At 41.8% G+C, this 22,841-nt stretch overlaps 1 protein-coding gene across 3 annotated transcripts in view; it reads left to right on the forward strand.

Annotated features, from left to right (window-relative positions):
* The window catches only part of DOCK5 (dedicator of cytokinesis 5), a 283,905-nt gene that overhangs the window by 204,927 nt on the left and 56,137 nt on the right, over nucleotides 1-22,841 (forward strand). For 2 of the 3 annotated variants that reach the window (XM_061425870.1, XM_061425872.1), the window contains 9 exons: nucleotides 289-395; nucleotides 3,014-3,150; nucleotides 5,680-5,775; nucleotides 8,963-9,061; nucleotides 13,662-13,756; nucleotides 15,645-15,723; nucleotides 16,625-16,725; nucleotides 19,152-19,210; nucleotides 19,525-19,679. In XM_061425870.1, coding sequence (XP_061281854.1) covers nucleotides 289-395; nucleotides 3,014-3,150; nucleotides 5,680-5,775; nucleotides 8,963-9,061; nucleotides 13,662-13,756; nucleotides 15,645-15,723; nucleotides 16,625-16,725; nucleotides 19,152-19,210; nucleotides 19,525-19,679 — 928 coding nt within the window. The remainder of the gene's footprint in view (nucleotides 1-288; nucleotides 396-3,013; nucleotides 3,151-5,679; nucleotides 5,776-8,962; nucleotides 9,062-13,661; nucleotides 13,757-15,644; nucleotides 15,724-16,624; nucleotides 16,726-19,151; nucleotides 19,211-19,524; nucleotides 19,680-22,841) is intronic. The other variant, XM_061425871.1, reaches the window with a different exon arrangement.

The following is a 22,841-nucleotide window of genomic DNA, read 5'->3' on the forward strand; positions in this document are numbered from 1 at the left end:
AGTTAGCCAGAAAGGCTTTTGCAGAAATTGAGTATGAAGACAGGTCTGCAAAGCAGTGATGGACCTGAGTGAGTGGCAGGTTTGGCAGACTCAGCTCCCCAGCTGAGCCCTAGAGTGAACGCAGAATATAGCCTCTCCTTGGCTTCTTAGAGACAGACTCTCCGGTCATGGAGGAGAGAATTCCAGGTCAACCTCTCCAAGCCCAAATAATCTCCCACGAGAGAGGAAGAGCTTATTCCCTTCAACAAGGCAGGATAAAACCACTAACTACCTGGGTTTCTCTTCTAGTGTGCTCTTCTGCAAATTCATCCAGAGCATCCCTGACAACCACTTAGTTCGCCAGAAACTGAACTGCATGACCAAGATAGTAGAGAGCAATCTTTTCCAGCAGTCGGGTGAGTCTCCAGCAAAAATGGCCGCTTATGGAAATTGTCTTCCTCAGCCAATGCTGCCTTTAAAAAAAAAAAAAAATTAATTATGTCCTTGGTGATACTTAAGCACTTCCTGAGAAACTGGTTTTAAGCAGAAGGTGAAATCAGTTCAGCATTTCACCTAGCTCCATGAAAGAGCAAAATCATGTGTTCTTTAATGTTTAATTCTATAGCGAATGTTGCATTAATTAGCAAACTTTGTCCTCAAAATATAAACCCCAGAAAGCAATAGGCAAGCAGGAAAGATGGTCCTTTTAAACAAATGCATCTCCTTTGACCTAGACATGGAGTATAGTATCAGTAACCGTAGGGTACCACCGCCCCACAACATCACTGCCCCATGCCATGACATCTTGGTATCACTGCCTGCCCCAGTCCCTGGTTCAGTTCAGTTCAGACTGAGCAACTGAACTGAACTGAACCAGGGACTGGGGCAGGCAGTGATACCATGATGTCATGGCAGGGGGCAGTGATGCTGTGGGCCGGTGGTACCCTATGGCAGGGATGCCGTGATGCCCCGGGGCAGTGATGGACTTCTTGCTGCTTGTACTTGCTCAGCAGAGCAGGTTATGCACATTTCTCCTCCACTCCTCCACTCATGTCATATCAATGGCAAAAAATTGACCATGGCGGGAGTAGTGGCAGTCACAATAAATCAGAGAGGTTTGGAGGGAGCTGTGGGTGAGCCAGATGACCATTTTACTGCTAAGAGTGGAGGAGGGCACCGAGGGAAGAAAACTCTTACGCTGATAAAAGACTCTTTCACTTTGTAACTAGTCAAGCAAGGAGCCATCAGGTGTAAATCACTGTGTTCCTGCCCCAAAGTTGACATGGGAAGGAGGTCCCATACCTGGTCCTTTCCCAGTAAACCCAAGACTCGTCAGGGTGGGCCAGCTGTGGAAGCTGTTTTTGAAGCTGCCACCAGGTCAGGGAGTCCCAGTGGGTGATTCATGCTGTGTGTATTGGCTGGAGGGTCCGAGGACCACCAGGGTACCTCAGAAGCAGGAAAAGTTGAGTAGGTTGGTGAGAGAACCCTTCTGACTTTGCTCCAGGCTAGTTATATAACTTCAGACAAACAAAGGACCATCTAGTAAGTCTCAGCTTCTGTTTCTATAGAAGGATGGACTTGTACTAGATCAAATCAGCAGTGTTTTTTGGCTCTGATATTTTCTAAGCCTCTGAATTTGTGCTCAGATATTTCAACTGTTTCACGAACATGGTCAGGGGTGGTGCAGAAAGCTAGTGAGTGCTCTTAAGTAGAAAACCTAGTATTAGTCAACCTCTTATTATGCCGTGATAACTTGTGCCTCTAAGGATGTGGAAGGCATAAATGAGACCATGAAGATGAGGCATTTGAGCTGAAGAGCAAGGATGCACTGCATAATTCCAACAGAGGAAGTAGTATCACTGTTCACAGTCATTTCTGTTCATGCCCAGAATATCTGGACTTATCAGAATAATATTTTATCATCATGAAGTTCCCAGAAAGAAGACATAGTGGAAAGACAGCACCTTCCTGTATGAAGTCGAAGTATCTGCCAAAGCATGAAAAGAATATCTGTGAAACTCACTGAAATGTGCTGATGAAGCTTAGCGTTCATAGGAATTTTTGAGTATATTTTATCCAGTCTGTAGAACATGTCAAAAAATTAAAAGCATATACCTTGCTTAGTTTATTAATTTCCTATAACTTAGCTTACAAATATCACACTGGCCTTTTTTTTTTTTTTTTGCTGCACCACGTGGCTTATGGGATCTTAGTTTCCTGACCAGGGATCAAACTTGTGCACCCTGCGGTGGAAACGCTGAGTCCTAACCACTGGAATGCCAGGGAATCCCTAAGTTGACCTTTTTAAATTTTATTTTATTTAAAAACATTTTTAAGTCTTTTATTGAACTTGTTGTAATAGGGCTTCTGAGGGTTTTTGGTTTTTTTTTTTTTTTTGGCCTTAAGGCGTGTGGGATCTTAATTCCCTGATAGGGATTGAATCGACACCCCTCTACCCTGGAAGGCAGTGTCTTCATCACTGCACTTCCAGGGAAGTCCTAGTCCTTTTTAAAAAAAAAAAAGTTATATGCCTTAAAAAAAAATGCTCTGTGTTACTCACTCAGTTGTACCCAGCTCTTTGTGAACCCATGGACTGCAGTCTGCCAGACTCCTCTGTCCACGGGATTCTCCAGGCAAGAATACTGGAGTGGGTTGCCATTCCCCCTTCTCAAGGGGTCTTCCCAACCCAGGGATTGAACCCTGGTCTCCTGTGTTGCAGGCACACTCTTTACCATCTGAGGCAAAGGAAGCTCCACCCCTGCCCTGCCAAAAAAGCTAAAGACATTGTTAAATACTTTATAAACATGGGACTACACACTAGGTGGGATTTCCTTTGCATTTAAGGTCAAGGTAGAGGGTTGAACTTCGTGCCTAAAAATCACTTGCTCCCAGGTAGCCCGGAGGAGCCCCTGCAGGGCTGAGTCCAGAGCCGGGAGCTGGAGGGACAGGCAGAGAGGGGGCTGTAGGAAGGAGCCAGGTTATGTGGGGGGGGGTACTCCGGCAGCCGCTGAGTGGTCTGCCTTCTTGCCCGCAGAGTGCAGGGATGTGCTGCTTGCTCTGCTGATAGACCAGCTCAGCGGCCAGTTAGACGACAACTCCAGCAAGCCTGACCACGAAGCCAGCTCACAGCTTCTCAGCTACCTCCTGGAGGTTCTGGACAGGAAGGATGTGGTGAGTTCAAGAGTCCCTGATGTGGAGCACAGCTCATGCTGGTCCTGTGGCCAGGGACAGGGACAGCTGTGCGGCCCTGCTCATCCCAGGAGTTGAGAATTAGGCGGTACCCACTTTAGAGGTTTAGAGAGGCTCTTCCTGGCTAGAACCTACCAGGCAAATCTAGGTCTGGGGAAGTCTGCCTGCTATGGGGGCCGCTGCTGGCTGATTTCCTGGCCAGCCCAGTTTGACCATCACTGAGGTCTCTATGGGAACTTTTCAGAACCAGAGCTCTGTGTAGGCTTGTAAGGTAGAAACCTCTACCCTCTTATGCTTTTGGTATCTGAGAGCACTATAGTATGTATTCTTGAGCTTCTGAGAAGTTCTCCATATATGCTGTCTGATGCTGATCCTTCCTTCTGAAACCTAAATGTTTTCTACTCTTATTTTTTAGATAATATCTCTTTTATTTGGCTGAGGCATGCAGCCTGCATGATCTTACTTCCAAGGATCTAACCCATTTCCCCTGCAGTGGAAGCTCAGAGTCTTAACCACTGAACCATCAGTATAGTCCCTGAGGGTGGTAGTTTAGTCGCTCAGTCGTGTGCAGTGCTTTGCAGCCCCATGGACTGTAGCCCGCCAGGCTCCTCTGTCCATGGGATTCTCTAGGCAAGAATACTGGAGTGGGTTGCCATTTCCTTCTCCAGGGGATCTTCCTGACCCACGGATCAAACCCAGATCTCCTACATAAGGTCCCTAGACATATTTATATGTACCAACTAATTCCCTGTGTCTCCCTATACCATTTCAGTTCATTCCAGGCTCTCATTACTGAAGTTTATTCTTATGCCCCCCCCCTTTTTTATAGCCCAGTATTCCCTCCTGTTTTCCTATAACTACATCTTCACATTTTCCCCATTCCTCAGCGTCCAGTTGCATTAAGCACCTCCATGAAGTAGTTGTTGGTGCAGTCCTGCCCAAATTCCTGCACTCCACTAGCTGCCTTTATTCTGTCCTTACGTTTTAAGGTTTTTACCATCCTGGAGTTGTAAATTCCACTCACAAACACTCCTTATACAGCTCCTGTGCTCTGGACACTGTGAAAGGTGTGAGTCTTCAGCGGTGAACAAGAGAAGCAAGCCCTCCCCTCATGAAACTGACCTTCCTGGGGAACCTTGTATTTTGTTTATTTATATTTAAGCCCCAACCCTCCTGCTGAAGTGTAAATTTGTTAAAGACTCAGAGGGTGCCTGTATACTGGACCCACCTACTGCAGTCTAACATATGGAACTCATGTTAATAGAGGAAAACACAACACCCCACAAAGAGGCAGGTTTTATGAGTCACTTTCATTTGAAGAAATAATAAAAAGCAAGGGGGTACTAATAATACTTGCTGTTTTAATAAAAGTACAGAAATAGCAATGATCTAGTTGTTGGAAGCCTTAAGCAGGAGATGCAGACTATCTTTCAAGAAGCAGGAATGGATACTGGCTTTGAAAAGGCGAGTTGAATATTGATAAGTTGGAACTGAAGGAATGTAATATCAAATCACGAGAAGGAAAAAGAAAAACATTCACAAGGCAGTGCTGGGTGTATCAGCCCAGCTAATTCCTGTATAGGAACTTTTCTTTTTTTTTTTTTCTTGTAGCTAGGAATATTGAAGGTTCCACAAAGTTGAATAATTGCTCATAGATACCTGACAGAGTCAGATTATTAATTCCTTATCTTAGTCTGCTCAAGCTGCTCTAATAAAATACTGAAGGCTTTGTGGATTAAAGAATAGATTTATTTCTCATAGTTCTAAGGACTGGGAGTTCAAGGTCAGCCTGCCTGCATGGTTGAGTACTGGTGAGGACCTCCTGCTGGCCTGCAGACAGCCACCTTCTAGCTGTGTCCTCACACAGCCTTTCCTTGGTAGGACAACCTCTCGGGTGTCCCTTCTTAAAAGGATACTAACCCATCAATCCCAGATTTTGTCTTCATGACCTGATTTGCTCCCAAAGCTCCATCTCCAAATACCATCACCTTTGGGGGTTAGAGCTTCAGCACAGAAATTTTGAAGGCAAACCTTCAGTTCATAGCAATGTCCTTGACTTGAATTTCTTCTTTTTTTTAAACCGCCTACACAGAAGATGGCAAGAACTTTGTATATTTGCGTTTTGCTTCCCATTCATGTGCCTAATTTTCCTGAGTGACTTGATCTACTCAGAGTCAGGACCCAGTACCTCATGCTAGTGGGGGTCCTCCCAAAACTGTTGAGTCAGCAGCTACAGGGAGCTCTCAGTGAGTCCAGATGACCTAGGTTATTAGGGAGACATTCTTCTCCTGCATCTCCACCTTCAACTTTCAAACGTTAGAACCAGTGGTGTTAAGCAGATTACTTAATAACATTATGTATCATTCTGCGATGTTTCCCCCTTTTGGATAGGAGACTGTTTTGTAGGCAAGAGCCAGAACAAGATGAAAGAGAAATCTCGACTTGTCTAAGGTTTCCTTAAGAAAAGTGAAGCAAGTCAGAAGTGTGTCCATCCATGTGTTTCCTCCTTAGGGCCCCACGGCGAAGCACATACAGCTGGTAATGGAACGGCTGCTGAGAAGGATCAACCGGACCGTGATTGGGATGAGCCGACAATCTCCCCATATTGTGAGTGTCGTCCAGGGGACCACGCGGCCACTGCAGCTTCTCAATGTCCCATCCCACCTACCCAATGAGGGGTTTGGGGAACCAGTGACTTGAGACCAAATTCACATAGGCCCCTCCCATCCCAGTTTCTAGACTGCACTGATTGTTGGGTGGCATAGCTCCCTTGGGAATTGAATGGGGCCTCGAACTTTACATCCTCCCTGGTTGAGTGACTCTTCTTTTTAACTGTCAGTAAATCTGATGCTGATTTTTTTCCTCAGGGAAAATGGTCCAACTGGAAGGTAGAGGAGATGAATGGGGGACACTTATTAAGGATCTCACTAATACAAAGTGTGTGAACACATTCTTAAGGAGTCTTACTCAGATGGACGGTGAAACAAAAACCTCCTCTAATATTATACATTAAAGCAGAGACCCACTGAGATATGCAGGCACCCTAGGTGGACTGAGAACTTGGGACCAGTTCTAATGCTCTTTAAATACTTACTTAATATTTTCTTTAAGGAAAATATGAGCTTTTGTGAGCAGAAAATTAGTTTAGCTGACTGCATTCAGCATTTCCTCTAGTATCTCAAGCAGTGTAATGGTAATTCTCAATGTCTGCATGTTTTATGTGGATCCACCTTCATTAGAATGATAACAGTAATAGTATGTTCAGCCAAAATAATGTTAATAGTAGTGGTCACTGTTAGCTCATTTTTGTGTGTGTGCTAGAACGTATCTTGAGCACTTTATATTTCACTGAAAACTCATAGTAAGCTCCGTTTTTAAAAAGAGGAAACATGCAGAAACCTGAACAAGATTACACAACCACCATGTGATTGAGGTGGACTCTGGCTCCAGACAGCTGTTCTGGAGGCAGCGCCCTGCATGTGTTAGCCATGCCCCCCAACAGCAGCTTGCCAAGTTATGTTCCCAACTATGCATTTAGGTACCATGAGAGAAATTCTGATAAATTCAGTTCTCCCCTTCACATTCTGTTTCCCCTGATGCTTGAAATGCTTATAGATTGGTGCCCTGGATTACCGGGCAGCCCTTTTCGCTCAAAGAAAATCTTTTCAAGAACTTGAGATTAGCATGCTGTTAGAAATGTCAGTGTTGGCCTCTTATTTTCCAACTATTATGTCTACTAACTGTCAGGTAAAAGGTATGATGGAGACCAGAGGTGACTGTTGAGAGACCAGTTGTATCATCGTTAAAATGGAGCGTCTTTTGCCTGCAGTTGTGTAAGCTACATGCACGTGTGCTTGGTTGCTCAGTCGTGTCCCACCTGTCAGGTGACCCTGTGGACTGTAACTCATCAGGCTCCTTTGTCCATAGCATTCTCCAGGCAAGAATCCTGGAGTGGGTCGCCATTTCCAATGAGATTTTAATTAGAGGATAGAAAAAGAACTCTTCTAAATTGCTACTGTAAATAAAATCTATTTATTAAAAAAATAGGTAGTAAGAAACTGCTATAAGCCAGGTATTGTTCTAGACAAGAGAAATACATCAGGAAACAGAACAAAAATCGCTACCTTAGAAAAGCTTACATTCTAGCAAGAATAACAATAAAAAAATAAGTGCAGAATATTAGAAGGAGATAAGTGCTGTGGAAGGAAAAAAAATTGAGTGGAATAAAGGGATTCAGGGTCATAGAGTTACAAATTTATGTAAGGTGGTTAAGAATGGCTTTTTAGGGACTTCTTGGTGGTCCAGCAGTTGAGACTCCACAAATGCAGAGGATGTGGATTCGATCCCTGGTTGGGGAACTAAGATCCCACATGCTACATAGTAGGACCAAAAAAAAAAAAAAAAGTGGCTTTCCTGGGAATTCCCTGGTGGTTAGGACTGGGAGCTTTCACTGCCCAGGGCCTGGGTTCCATCCCTGGTCAGGGAACTCAGATCCCACAAACCTCAGGGCATGCCCCCGACCCAAAAATACCTTTTCCAAGAAGGTAAAATTTGGACAAACACTTTAACAAAGGCCTGGAGAAATAAATAGCGTTAGGTGCTGATGGTGATACAAACTGTATGCTAGTTTGGCAATAAATATCAAAGCCTTAATACAATAAATTTACATTGCTTTATAATTATAAAAATAAACTTTTTTTAAACAAAGGAGTTGTAAGGCATTCATCCAGAGAGAGGTGACCATGAATAGTCTTTTATTGTTTTTGTATGTAGGAAGTTATTCTCTCCATCCCAGGAACAGCTAGGTTTTCCTCTCTTCTGTGCCAAATTCATTTAAATTTGTATTGTTTTCATAACTACATGAATACAGGCAGATTCTGCCTTGGGTACTTACCTTAGGCTAGAAAATTAAGTCTGTGACTCAAATATGATTGGACTAGGGGAAAGCCAGTTGAATATGTAATTCCTGGCCTCAAAAATGGAAATGATGGTAATCATCTAATTATCTAGACCAGGGATGGCACTAGTGGTAAAGAATCCAGTTGTCAATGTAAGAGATGCAGGTTCCATCCCTGAGTCTGGAAGATCCCCTGGAGTAGGAAACAGCAACCCACTCCAGTATTCTTGCCTGGAAAATTCTGTGGACAGAGGAGCCTAGAGGGCTACAGTCCATGGGGCCGCAAAGAATCGGACACAGCTGAGAGACTGAATACACATCTAATTATCCAACCCCTTTCTTCAAACCAGGTCCACAGTTACATAGCTTAACATGCAAGAATTACTGACCAAAGGACTCCAGAGCTGGAAGCATGACACTGAAGTGGTCTAGCAGGGAGCTCTCCTCTCCTGTCCTCTCCTCTGCTTCTCTTTCTCCTCTTGCTGTCCTCCAAGCTCAAATTTGTTTAAATGATCTAAATATTTCTGGCATTTCTCTCTGGATGTCTCTACTACCCATCTTTCTCAACAAGCAACTCAGCATCTACAAGTTGTTTGAGCTTCACTAGTCATCTAGCTGGGATCTCAGAGTCAGTATCCCCTGACATATGGGATTTCAGAGATCAGAGCTGACCACAGGATGAATGAAGCCCTCCTCTCAAACCCAGAAGAAGCTTGTTTTTACCAAGAAACTACAAAGCACATGCCTTTAGACCTTTAGAATTCAGTATGTTTCCAGCATGCTGGGGTGTCTGCATACTTAATTGGGTAGAGAAAACCGAAGACCATGTACCCACATCTTGCTTTGTCAGTTGGTGGTCTCAGGAGCTTGGATATTGTGTTTTCCATCTCCTTCCAGGGGAGTTTTGTTGCTTGCATGATCGCCATCCTGCAGCAGATGGATGACAGCCACTACAGCCACTACATCAGCACTTTCAAAACCAGACAAGACATCGTTGTAAGTTGTCTTCATTGTGTCCTGCTCACTTTAAGACTTTTCATATTTTGACAGAACTGAGCATCAGTTCTGTGTGGGTTCTCTTCCCACACGTCTCTAATGCTGTGTGGCTTTGCACAGTGATTATAAGAGGGAGAGTGTTTCTCTGCCATAAACTTTAAAGAAGAGTATGGTAAATGTGGGCTTCCCAAGTGGCTCAGTGGTAAAAGAATCCACATGCCGGTGCAGGAGATGCAAGAGAGTGTTCCATCCCTGGGTCGGGAAGATTCCCCTGGAGAAGGAAATGGCAACCTGCTCCAGTATTCTTGCATGGGAAGTCCCATGGACAGAGGAGCCTGATGGGCTGCAGTTCATGGCATCACAAAAGAGTTGAACACACACACACACACACACAAAAAGAGTTGAACACAACTGAGTGACTAAACAAGAGTTCATATACCAATAGGTCCTCATGGAGACACTGACGTTTCTTTGATTTAGAGAGACCCTGTACTTAGAAACATTTGGCTTTTTTGCTCTCAGAAGAGGACAGTGTCTCATTTTCAGGGACGGTGGTCACCCTTGCAAGGATTTTAGGAGACCGTGATGTGCATGGTCTTCTGAGATGTGGTGGATGTCATCCTTTTCAGTAGTCCCTGGGAAGGGAAACAAAAAGAGGTAGCACCTGCCCCATGTAACATTTATAAGTTGTCTTCAGTTGAAAATATTCCATTCTCTTTTGTTTTAAACAAAATTGTTTTCTTAATAGTTTACTATTAACCATACAGCCAAAGGTAGCTTAAGAAGATAAGTTAGATCTCTGGCGGCTTCCCCATGATTCTTCCTTCAGGGAACTGTTAATGGCTATTAAACATCCCTGAAAGTGGAAATTCCCTGATGGTCCAGTGGTTAGGACTCTGCGCTTTCATTGCTGTAGTCCGAGTTCAGTTCCTGGTCAGGGAACTAAGACCCTGCATAAAACAAAACATCATCCCTGAAGTTATCATCTTGTCTTGTGAAGCAATGGGCTGGATATGGAGCTGGATTAACAGTTGAGGTCTCAGTAGACTAGACTTCCTTTGGGTAACTTCCATCATTTGTGCATATTCTTGTCTTGTCTTCTCTATGCTCTCAATTGTCCATTTTCTGCCTTTTTTATATGGATAGCATGTGGCCAGTACTCTCAAGGATACCCAGCTCTTTCCCTGCCAGTCACTGTCCTTTCTGTGAGGTCTACATGATGGAAAAACATAACAAAGAATTGGAGAGAAAGTTGCGGTTGTTGTTCCATCTCCAAGTCATGTCTGATTCTGCTACCGAATGAACTGCAACATGCCAGGCTCCCTTCTCCTCCACTGTCTCCCGGAGTTTGCTCAAGTTCATATCTATTGAGTCAGTACTGTTTTTTATTATTAGTTGTAATCGATCCAGTGGTGAACTCTCAGAATACTGTCTTGGACCACAATAAGGTATTGTGGCTTAGTCTGGAGACTTTGTGGACTTCCACTTCGACCATGCTCTCGCAGGCAGGCTGGTACAGGAGTCCATAGCCATCCTTAGCTGCGCTTCCAGAAATCTGGGCGAGAGAATCACAGAGGAGAGGAGAGGGGTTGAGAGGTGGAAGCTGAGGGTAGTGGTGTTTCTCTTCCGTAGGCAGATGGTACAGTGTGTTTAAGAACACAGGCTTTGGAATACCGGGGTCTGGGTTTGAATTCTGAATTCTATTCTGCTTCCCTCTGCGAAATTTTGGACAAGCTGTTTAACCTCACTGAACCTTGACTTCCTCATGTATAAGATGGTACCTACTGGGGAGGGGAGGGGGTTAATGTGAGTACTTTTTAAAAAAACAGCTTTATTGAGATATAATTCACATTCCATATAATTCACCCACTTAAAGCATACAATTCATGGCTGTTTAGTATATTCACAGCATTTGCAGCCGTCACAACTCTGTAATTCCAGGGTATTTTCATCACTCCAAAAAAGAAATGCTTAATGTAAATACTGATGGCTGGACTTATGGAAAATGCCTCGCTTTGTGAGTGTTAATACCTACGAGAACCAACTACTTACAATAATAATTATGATGTTATACTATAACTGTGTATAATATTTTATTATTACGTAAGATAAAATTAATATAAAAATAGTGACTTCTTGGGACTTCCTTGGAGGTTCACTGGTTAGGACTCTGCATTCCCATGCTGGGGACCCTTGTTCGATCCCTACTCAGGGGGATGGGGCGGGGAATGACATTTTTTAAGATTTCCTTTGAAAGCAGGTAGAATAAAGAAATTTATAGTAAGTTCAAACTCCTGGTAATTTGGCTGCATTAAGTAAGCAAAAAAAATAACAACAACAACCCTAAACTCAGGTTTAACCTTTGTTTTCTAGGTCGATGTGAACTTTTCTCCCAGCATCATCTAATTAAAAAAGGATTATTGCTCCCAAGGGAACAGTGGTCATTAGTGGGAGAACTGCCGGGTGCGGCTAGGCCTTTCGACCTTCAGTGGACCCTCCTTTCTCTCTGTCCTACTGCTTCTGAAGAAATCACTTGAAGGACCCTGGGAAGCAGGAGAGAAAGGAAGGCCTGGGGAGACCTGTGAGCTGCCCTTCTTATGCCATCACTGTTCACAGTTCACTGAGAGCGCCTAGGGCTGAACGTAGTCGGTGTCAGAAGCAGATAACCAGCATTTTACATCCTCGCTTCACAAACCATGAGCTCCTGTTGACTTGGGGGAAAAAAAGTTAATGGAATAGTTAATAAGTAATGGGTGCACGTAAAATGTATGATGAAAAATTGAAAATCTTGCACACTAAATGATTTAGTCTGCACTGAACCAGAAGGAAGATTGCAAAGCACAGACTTCTGGGCTGTTATTGTTCCTGATCCTTCACTATTTGGCCTCCGAAGTGCACTGGGTAGCCATCAGGACTAGGGCCTCTGAGGAATATCATTAGAAATAGAACCCAGGCCCCCTGCCTGCACAGCCCCGTGTTCTTTCCTTACTTGCTGAAACTGCACGGTTTAGTGCCAGAGAAATTGGACTGGGTTTTCATCTCAGGAATCTGAGTGGAAAATGTCTAAATTTAACTAACTAATAAATTTAAAAGCTTTCCAAACTTTTAAGCGCTGATTTTTAGCCTGATTTTTCTTTTTCTGAGTTACTTTTTTCCTCTTAGCCGCCTTGTGAGTAGAACGGCTATTTTCTCGATCCTGGGCTTTTGTTAATTGTTACAGTCATCATGGTCCACTGCTGACGTCTCTTTTAAGGAGCCTTTAGGACCCTTCTCCCCAGGCTACCCACGGAAGCATTCCTGGAATAGGAAGAATCCTGACTCTGCTTCTTATTTATAGCATTTTGTCTCCGTTCTTAGAGTAATAAGGAAGAACTGGACTCAGAGTTGTTAGAAGTATCAGTTTTCTCAGACTCAGATACAGAGAAGAAACTGGTAGTTACCAGAGGGAAGGAGGGGAGAGAGGTGGACCAAAGAGGTGAAGGGGATTAAGAGACCCCAACTGACAGTTTATAAAGTAAATAATTACCAAGGATGTACTGTCACAGAGGGTATTCAGTCGATAATACTCTAAAAACTCTGTAGGGTGACAGATGGAACTGGACTAGGTGTGATGATCATGTATAGAACCTTTGAATTACTATGTAGTACACCTGAAACTAATAGGATACTGTGTGTTAATTACAATTCAATTTTTAAAAGATTCCAAAAAGTTAAAAAGAAGTGTCAGTTTTCTCACAATTGGTGGATGCTTTTGAAATGCAGTAGATTTATTCAGATAACGTTTGGCAGTCAAGCACTAATGATATTATGGCTGTAGACTTGGGATCCAGAACCCAAAGGTCTGGATCCTAGCTTTCTGCTTCTTGATTTCTATGGCCTTAAGCCAATCATTTAATTTTCCAATAGTCTATTTTATAATTTATAAAATTTGTGCAGTTTTTTTTCATTCTTGTCTCCCTCATCAGACTATGTGAAATTGTTAGTCACTTAATTATATCTGACTCTTTGTGACTCCATGGACTATAGCCTGCCAGGCTTCTCTTCCATGGGATTCTTCAAGCAAGAATACTGGAGTGGGTTGCCATTTCCTTCTCCAGGGGATCTTCCTGACCCAGGGATCAAACCCAGGTCTCCTGCATTGCAGGCACATTCTTTACCATCTGAGCCACCAGGGAAGCCAGATTATATGATACAAACATCAAATCATAGGACAGCTCTAAGAATACTGTATTATATATACACTGCTATATTCAAAATGGATAACCAATAAGGACCTTCTATATAGCACAAGGAGCAGTGCTTAATATTTTGTAGTAACCCAAATGAGAAAAGGATTTGAAAAAGAATATGTGCATGTATGTGTATAACTGAATCACTGCTGTACACTTGAAACTAACACAACATTGTGAATCAACTGTGCTCCCATATAAAATAATTTAAAAAAAAACAAAACACTGTGTTATTCCCATGAACCTTAAAAGATAGACTGTTAATGGGACTGTGGCCTTCATGTTCCTCCCTTTGCATCAGTGTAATGCGAGCCAGGCATATGATGTGTAACCCAGTTTTCCCCCAGTCATTCCTAATCTGTTTTCTGCAGGACTTCCTCATGGAAACTTTTATCATGTTTAAGGATCTAATTGGAAAGAACATCTACGCTAAAGACTGGATGGTCATGAATATGACACAGAACAGGTGAGACCACCCATTGTGGGGCCGGCGGCATCTGAAAACTTGGGTCGGGTAACTAGATTTCTGAGCCTTGTATAGCACTGTCTTGTCTCTTTGCCTCAGGTCCATCATCTGTAAAGTAAAGGTTGTCCTGCTTCTATGGTCTTGGTGTATGCCCTCCTGTTCTTGATTTCATCCAGGCTATATCAGTCATTCTGACTCGGGCTCTCAACTCTCTTCTTTCTGCTGTTACCTCATCACTCTCATGTGTTGATCATCAGCTCTGCAAGACATCTTTCAGTGCCACCCTGCGGCCTTTATTATCCTAATATTCAAGGCTTTGGCATCCTGACCCACCCTGCTCTCCTAGCCGTATCTTCCACGGTTTCCCACCATATACAGTGTGCATACATGCTAAGTCACTTCAGTTGCGTCCGTCTCTTTATGACTCCATGGACTCTGGCCCACCAGGCTCTTCTGTCTATGGGATTCTCCAGGCAGGAATACTGGAGTGGGTTGCCATGACCTCCTCCAGGGAATCTTCCCGACCCAGAAATCGGAAGCCACATCCCTTGGGTCTCCTGCATTGGCAGGCAGGTTCTGTACCACCGGCGCCACCCGGGAAGCCCACATACAGTGTGCGCTACAGCCACACTGACCCCTTGCTGCGCCTGAGCATGCTCTGTGCCTTCCCTCACGTTGGCTGTTTCCGCCTGCAGTGCCTGCCCCATCGCCTCTGGCCATCAGTCTGCCTCCCATTCCTTTAGGTCCTTCTCAAATGCCATCTCCAAAGGAAGCCATTCTGACCTAGATGTCCTCTTCTCTCCTTTTGATTCCCTATACCTATTTGATACCCCCTCCTAGAATTTTCCATGTTCTTTGTTGGTCTAGGTTCGATTTACAGGTTGCAGGTGAACCCCACCAAGCTGTAACCTTCTTAAGACCAGGAAGTGTCTCTTTCAAGATAAAACCTAAGCCAGTGCTTTGCAGTTGCTGGTCTTCAACAGAGACTTGTTGAATTCAAGTCAAATGAACTGAATACAGATACTTAGGGGCTTCCTAAGTGGTAGGTGGCTCAGTGGTAAAGAATCTGCCTGCCAGTGTAGGAGATGTAGGAGACTCAGTATTGATCCCTGGGTCAGGAAGATCTCCTGGAATAAGAAATGGCAACCCACTCCAGTACTCTTGCTTGGAAAATTCCATGTCTAGAGGAGCCTGGTGTGCTGTATAGGCCATGGGATCCAAAAGAGTCAGACACAACTGAGCACGCATGCACAGATACTCAGATTCAGGATTTTTCAAGAGCTAAATAAATTATTATGATAAGCATTAAGTTTCCATGGTCCTGATATCTGGTTAGAAAACACTTCCCAGCTATATACAGATTAGAGAAACAATTGCATCCGAAGTCGTAGACTTTAAAACACAAGCGTCACGATAGAGTAGAAAGAGCTCTGGTCTGAGGCTCAGGAGCTGATCATCTCAACTGGCTCAGCTGTGATGCAGCCTTGAGTGATGCTAGGAGACAGTTGGAGAAACTGGCCTTCACTGTAGACTGTGCTGCTTTTGGTCTCTAAGGATCTTGATAGATCTAAAGGTCTTAGGTTAACAAATCCAGGCTTGATTTGTGGTGGTGGTGGTGTTTTTAACATAGAAAATGTTAAGTCATGTCTGACTCTGTTACCTCATGGACTGCAGCCTGTCAGGGTCCTCTGTCCATGGGAATTCTCAGGCAGGGATACTGGGTAGGTAGCCATTTCTTTCTCCAGGGGATCTTTCCAACCCAGGGGTTGAACACCTGCATTGGCAGGTGGATTCTTTACCTCTGAGCCACCTGGGAAGCCCCAGAAAATGTCTCAAAGAGCATGAAGTTTGCCTTATTTATCCAGTGTGTTTTTCTTCCCCCCGCCAGGGTCTTCCTCCGTGCCATAAATCAGTTTGCTGAGGTTCTCACCAGATTCTTCATGGATCAGGCAAGCTTTGAACTTCAGGTAAGCATGCCGTTCACCTAGGAGTTTCTTCAGTTCTCAGCTGAAGCAGGAGGAGAGTTTCATTTTGGAAGACAGATTGCCTCAGCTCTTATTAGAACCCTTACACAGTGCTTGCAGGCAGTCACACAGGTATTCCTCTACTACAAATGGTTGTGTGTCCAGAGAGCTGTGCGTGTACACACCTGTTTGAAAGTCCAGAGTGATAGCAAAACAAGTGACCACTAGCTCCATCTTCATTCATTCATCCAACAAATGTTAGAGAGTTATGCGTGCAGGGCATTATTCTAAGTCCTGGTGAGGGCAGACAAGGTTCTGCTTCCGGTACAGGTACATTTGCTTGGTGATGTGCTTCTGCTGTGTCATGGCCTGTGTTTCTATCTGTGGAACTTTGAAAGTGAAGACATAAGCAGAGGATATTGCATATATGTATACATGTGTATGTGTGCATATATGTACATATGTGTTTATGTATGAAAATTTAGGTTGTTTGCATTTTCTGTTATGTTAAATAGCACTTACTTAAATATTTTTTAAATACCCTTATTTTTCCAGGATAAAGTCCTAAAATATTTACTAGTTCAAAAGTTTGGCAAAACACTAGGACTTTTGATAAGTATTGCCAAACTACCTACTATAAATAGGTGCACTTCTTGGCAGCAATTTTCCTTTATCCCAAGAGTGAAACAAATATAACAGTTAAAAATTTTTTTTTAAATCTTAGTAAAGTGTTCACATTTTCAGGGCTGAATCATTGAAACACAAGAGAGAAAAATGTCCTGTGGATATTACTTTATTTATTAATTTCTGGAGAGTGAATTTCTACTATGTGTCACTGTTTTAGTATGACCCTTATTAATGTTATATTCCATTTCTTTTTACCCACACAATTAATTTTGAACAGCTCTGGAACAATTACTTCCATTTGGCAGTAGCATTTCTCACGCATGAGTCCCTTCAGCTTGAAACCTTCTCACAAGCCAAGCGCAACAAAATTGTAAAAAAGTAAGTGTCCTCTTAAACTTGCTTATGATTGCGAAGGGAGTTCTTCCATTTCTATTCAGAGCAGGATTTTTAATATCACGGAAATTACTGTTTACTGGCTACTCATATTGTTAGTGACCTTGGTCTTAAAATAATCATTTAATAAACCTCAGATTGCCCCAGATTCACATCTCTTCTCAGGGCCCCATTCATTTTCAAATCAACCATCGCATTCTTTTATAAAATCCCTACATGGAGAGGCACTTAGGCCAGAAAGTCCTCCCATCGCCCAGAACAGCTGCCACCTGCTGACAGCTTATCCAAATTGCAAGCTTAGTGCTGCTCTTACTCATGATTCACAGAGCAGACCCCTTTGGCACCACTGGTCTATCTCCCAGGTTTAGTTACTTTTGCAGAGAAGCCAAGACTAACATATCACTTAAAAATACCCTCCAGATTCCTGGCTTAGTATTCAAAATGGACTTGTGTGCAAGTGTGATGAGAGATTTAGGGAAGATTTTCATTGCTTTCATCTCAAGTCTTTTTCAAAGTTCATTGAGAGCCTAGGAACTTAAAGGCTGTGTAATTAAAAAGGGCTTAAGAAATTTATCATTTGAAGGCTATGACGTTTTTGTTCTGTTTCCCTGCTAGCATGTCTGGGATTCTAGGAAAATTATTTTAGCATCCCTCTAACTCTTCCCTTAAATACTAAGATTGGTGTCTAAGAGATTGAGATTTAGTGACTGCACTTTCAAAGATAAAAGTAAAAACTATTTTGTAGATTTCCTAGTGGGGTGGTTATCAAGAGATATTTGATTTTTAAGATGGACACCTTAGTCTTATTCTTTAAAATATCTTAAATGGCATAATTTCATTCAGGGATGGATTTGATTTTGGTGAAATGAGTTGACACCAAATGTGATAAAGTGGCTAGTTAGGATAAATGATTCTCGTTTTGGTCGTTTCAGGAAAGTGTGACTATATGTACAATCCACATAAAAATGTGTATGCATACTGGTAAAGCTAAGCCTTAGGAAATAAAAAACATTTATATTAAGGTTATAGGAATGTAAATGAGTTCTTTTTCAGGATTTCTTATTTTTAGTAAAAGCATCAACAGTAGTATTAAAAAGCAATAAGAATAGTTATTTATTGTCCAGTATGTGCCAGTCTGGACTACACATGCTTATATAATATTAATAGTAAAATTAGATACTTTTGTTAAAATGGAATAGTAAGAGAAATTTTTCAATATGATTTTTATTCTGACGTTTGAAGGCATTTCCAAAGCAGGAATTTTGAAAAAAATGTTGGGTGCAATAGTAACAGGAGTAGAGAATGTAGATCTGTGCTGGCAGGGTAGGTCATACATCTGTACTTGAATTCCCTGGGAACAGTCTCCTTATCTGCCTTTGACCCACCCTATTTCCATTTTCTAAGCCCCCAACCTCTGATATGGCATGTTATGTGGAGCAGCCCCCAGCTTTTGTATTCTTTAAAAGATTTCCAGGTGACTCATTCATCTCCACCCAAGAACCACTGTCTAGATCAGTGTTTCTCTACATTTTTGTCCTCCCTTGTAAACTTCTATAAGAAACCTTTTAATTTTATTTTTTTTAACTTTTTTCCTCTTTTGTCCATGCCATGCTACATCTGGGATTTTAGTTTCCTGACCAGGGATTGAACCCATGCCCCCTGCACTAGAAACAGAGTCCCAACCACTGGACTGCCATTAAAGTCCCTGGAACCTTTTTAGAAAAATGTTTTCCTAATCACACCCCACCCCCCCCGGCAATGAAATATTAATACCACCTGTATACTAAATATATCTGTTGATGTACTAAATGTATACCTTACTTTATATGCCAAAGCAGTAAGCTTTTTTTTTTTGTCCCCATGGGCCAGTTTTCACCCCTTTGGAGACGTTATCACCTCATTTGAGAATGTATGTCTAGACCTTCCCAATGTAAGCGCTTTAAAGAATGTACTGGTGTGGATAAGGGTTACTCTAATATAAGTATATACAGGCAGCATGTTTGTTACATCATCAGCCATATTACCATGTAAGTCATACCTCATTCATCTTCCTTTTCTTTAGTATTTTATTTATTTTTGTTTAAGAGCAATCAGAGTGTTTCTCATCCTTCTCCCTTCAGTAAGTGTGTTGATCTCATCTTCTCAGTGATTTTTGGCACTTACTTGGCTCCACCTTTTGCTGGACTCCCCCCCATCTCTATGTCTGTGTCCCCTTATCTCTATGTGTATCAGTCTTTTGGGGGCTTATTTACATGTCAGCTGCATCTCTTCATGTGATTTTTGCCTCACTATCTACCTTGCGTGTGACCTAGAGAACGCAGGTTTTCTTAACTCCCCTTATCATTGTATCAGCATTACATGTTCTTGTTTCCACCGCACATTTTTCTCCTGGTTTATGGTCTTCTTCCTAGATACGGGGACATGAGAAAGGAAATCGGCTTTAGGATCCGGGACATGTGGTATAACCTGGGTAAGTGTACAATCTGAACACCACTCCTTGTGCTCCATGCATTCCATGAGGAAGTCTTTCATTTTAATTCCTTTTAATTCAGTTAAAATGTCATTTTAATTGCGATTGATTTGTCTGTGTGTCTGGAAGTGCAGGTTGACGTATGGGTCTCTTATGACAATCACGTGTTATCAGAATAGAATATTTAGTCACTCACTTCTGAATTGAATTGCTTTACCCACAACTTTTTCTTTTCTTATGGGCCCTGTGGAGGAAAATTGTAGCACTTTACTTCTGGTGAAATTGTTTAATATCCTCACTTCCTTTCATTTCAGGTCCCCATAAAATCAAATTCATCCCATCCATGGTGGGTCCCATTCTGGAAGTCACATTAACCCCCGAAGTAGAGCTTCAGAAAGCCACCATCCCCATTTTCTTTGATATGATGCAGTGTGAGTTCAATTTCAGTGGAAACGGCAATTTCCATATGGTAAGGAGTGGTGGATCACCTTACTGCATGTGGAGTCCAATTCTTTTTTTTTTTTCTAATGGAGAATCAGTAGCCTGAACAGTACAAATCAAAGTTATCTAAAATCTTCTGTTTTTGCATTTTATTTTGTAAAGCAATTAGACATAGAATTAAGATAGCCCATCTTTGGTCCTCAGTTCAGTTCAGTTCAATTGCTTAGTCATGTCTGACTCTTTGCGACCCCATGAATCTCAGCACGCCATGCCTCCCTGTCCATCACCATCTCCCGGAGTTCACTCAAACTCACGTCCATTGAGTCAGTGATGCTATCCAGCCATCTGATCCTCTGTCGTTCCCTTCTCCTCCTGTCCCCAATCCCTCTCAGCATCAGAGTCTTTGCCAATGAGTCAACTCTTCGCATGAGGGGGCCAAAGTACTGGAGTTTCAGCTTTAGCATCATTCCTTCCAAAGAACACCCAGGGCTGATCTCCTTTAGAATGGACTGGTTGGATCTCCTTGCAGTCCAAGGGACTCCCAAGAGTCTTCTCCAGCACCACAGTTCAAAAGCATCAATTCTTCGGCGCTCAGCTTTCTTCACAGTCTAACTCTCACATCCATACATGACCACAGGAAAAACCATAACCTTGACTAGACAGACCTTTGTTGGCAAAGTAATGTCTCTGCTTTTGAATATGCTATCTAGGTTGGTCATAACTTTTCTTCCAAGGAGTAAACGTCTTTTAATTTCATGGCTGCAGTCACCATCTGCAGTGATTTTGGAGCCCAAAAATAAAGTCTGACACTGTTTCCACTGTTTCCCCGTCTATTTCCCATGAAGTGATGGGACCGGATGCCATGTCTTAGAAGCAGTCTTTTTGGTGTATGTGTTTCCTAAAGCAGCACTCTTATCTCTGGATCATTAAAATTTGACTTTATGATTGCTTTGGCTATTCGAGGTTTTTTGTATTTCCATACAAATTGTGAAATTATTTGTTCTAGCTCTGTGAAGAATACTGTTGGTAGCTTGATAGGGATTGCGTTGAATCTATAAATTGCTTTGGGTAGTATACTCATTTTCACTATATTGATTCTTCCAATCCATGAACATGGTATATTTCTCCATCTATTAGTGTCCTCTTTGATTTCTTTCACCAGTGTTTTATAGTTTTCTATATATAGGTCTTTAGTTTCTTTAGATAGATATATTCCTAAGTATTTTATTCTTTCCGTTGCAATGGTGAATGGAATTGTTTCCTTAATTTCTCTTTCTGTTTTCTCATTATTAGTGTATAGGAATGCAAGGGATTTCTGTGTGTTGATTTTATATCCTGCAACTTTACTGTAGTCATTGATTATTTCTAGTAATTTTCTGGTGGAATCTTTAGGGTTTTCTATGTAGAGGATCATGTCATCTGCAAATAGTGAGAGTTTTACTTCTTCTTTTCCAATTTGGATTCCTTTTATTTCTTTTTCTGCTCTGATTGCTGTGGCCAAAACTTCCAAAACTATGTTGAATAGTAATGGTGAAAGTGGGCACCCTTGTCTTGTTCCTGACTTTAGAGGAAATGCTTTCAATTTTTCACCATTGAGGATAATGTTTGCAGTGGGTTTGTCATATATAGCTTTTATTATGTTGAGGTATGTTCCTTCTATTCCTGCTTTCTGGAGAGTTTTTATCATAAATGGATGTTGAATTTTGTCAAAGGCTTTCTCTGCATCTATTGAGATAATCATATGGTTTTTATTTTTCAATTTGTTAATGTGGTGTATTACATTAATTGATTTGCGGATATTGAAGAATCCTTGCATCCCTGGGATAAAGCCCACTTGATCATGGTGTATGATCTTTTTAATGTGTTGTTAGATTCTGATTGCTAGAATTTTGTTAAGGATTTTTGCATCTATGTTCATCAGTGATATTGGCCTGTAGTTTTCTTTTTTTGTGGGATCTTTGTCAGGTTTTGGTATTAGGGTGATGGTGGCCTCATAGAATGAGTTTGGAAGTTTACCTTCCTCTGCAATTTTCTGGAAGAGTTTGAGCAGGATAGGTGTTAGCTCTTCTCTAAATTTTTGGTAGAATTCAGCTGTGAAGCCGTCTGGACCTGGGCTTTTGTTTGCTGGAAGATTTTTGATTACAGTTTCAATTTCCATGCTTGTGATGGGTCTGTTAAGATTTTCTATTTCTTCCTGGTCCAGTTTTGGAAAGTTGTACTTTTCTAAGAATTTGTCCATTTCTTCCACGTTGTCCATTTTATTGGCATATAATTGTTGATAGTAGTCTCTTATGATCCTTTGTATTTCTGTGTTGTCTGTTGTGATCTCTCCGTTTTCGTTTCTAATTTTGTTGATTTGATTTTTCTCCCTTTGTTTCTTGATGAGTCTGGCTAATGGTTTGTCAATTTTATTTATCCTTTCAAAGAACCAGCTTTTGGTTTTGTTGATTTTTGCTATGGTCTCTTTTGTTTCTTTTGCATTTATTTCTGCTCTAATTTTTAAGATTTCTTTCCTTCTACTAACCCTGGGGTTCTTCATTTCTTCCTTTTCTAGTTGCTTTAGGTGTAGAGTTAGGTTATTTATTTGACTTTTTTCTTGTTTCTTGAGGTGTGCCTGTTTTGCTATGAACTTTCCCCTTAGGACTGCTTTTACCGTGTCCCACAGGTTTTGGGTTGTTGTGTTTTCATTTTCATTCGTTTCTATGCAAATTTGGTTTCTTTTTTGATTTCTTCTGTGATTTGTTGGTTATTCAGCAGCGTGTTGTTCAGCCTCCATATGTTGGAATTTTTAATAGTTTTTCTCCTGTAATTGAGATCTAATCTTACTGCATTGTGGTCAGAAAAAATGCTTGGAATGATTTCTATTTTTTTGAATTTACCAAGGCTAGCTTTATGGCCCAGGATGTGATCTATCCTGGAGAAGGTTCCATGTGCGCTTGAGAAAAAGGTGAAATTCATTGTTTTGGGATGAAATGACCTATAGATATCAATTAGGTCTAACTGGTCTATCGTATCCTTTAAAGTTTGTGTTTCCTTGTTAATTTTCTGTTTAGTTGATCTATCCATAGGTGTAAGTGGGGTATTAAAGTCTCCCACTATTATTGTGTTATTGTTAATTTCTCCTTTCATACTTGTTAGCATTTGTCTTACGTACTGTGGTGCTCCCGTGTTGGGTGCATTAATATTTATA

Source organism: Bos javanicus, chromosome 8, assembly GCF_032452875.1.
Source record: "Bos javanicus breed banteng chromosome 8, ARS-OSU_banteng_1.0, whole genome shotgun sequence".
Classification (NCBI taxonomy): domain Eukaryota; kingdom Metazoa; phylum Chordata; class Mammalia; order Artiodactyla; family Bovidae; genus Bos; species Bos javanicus.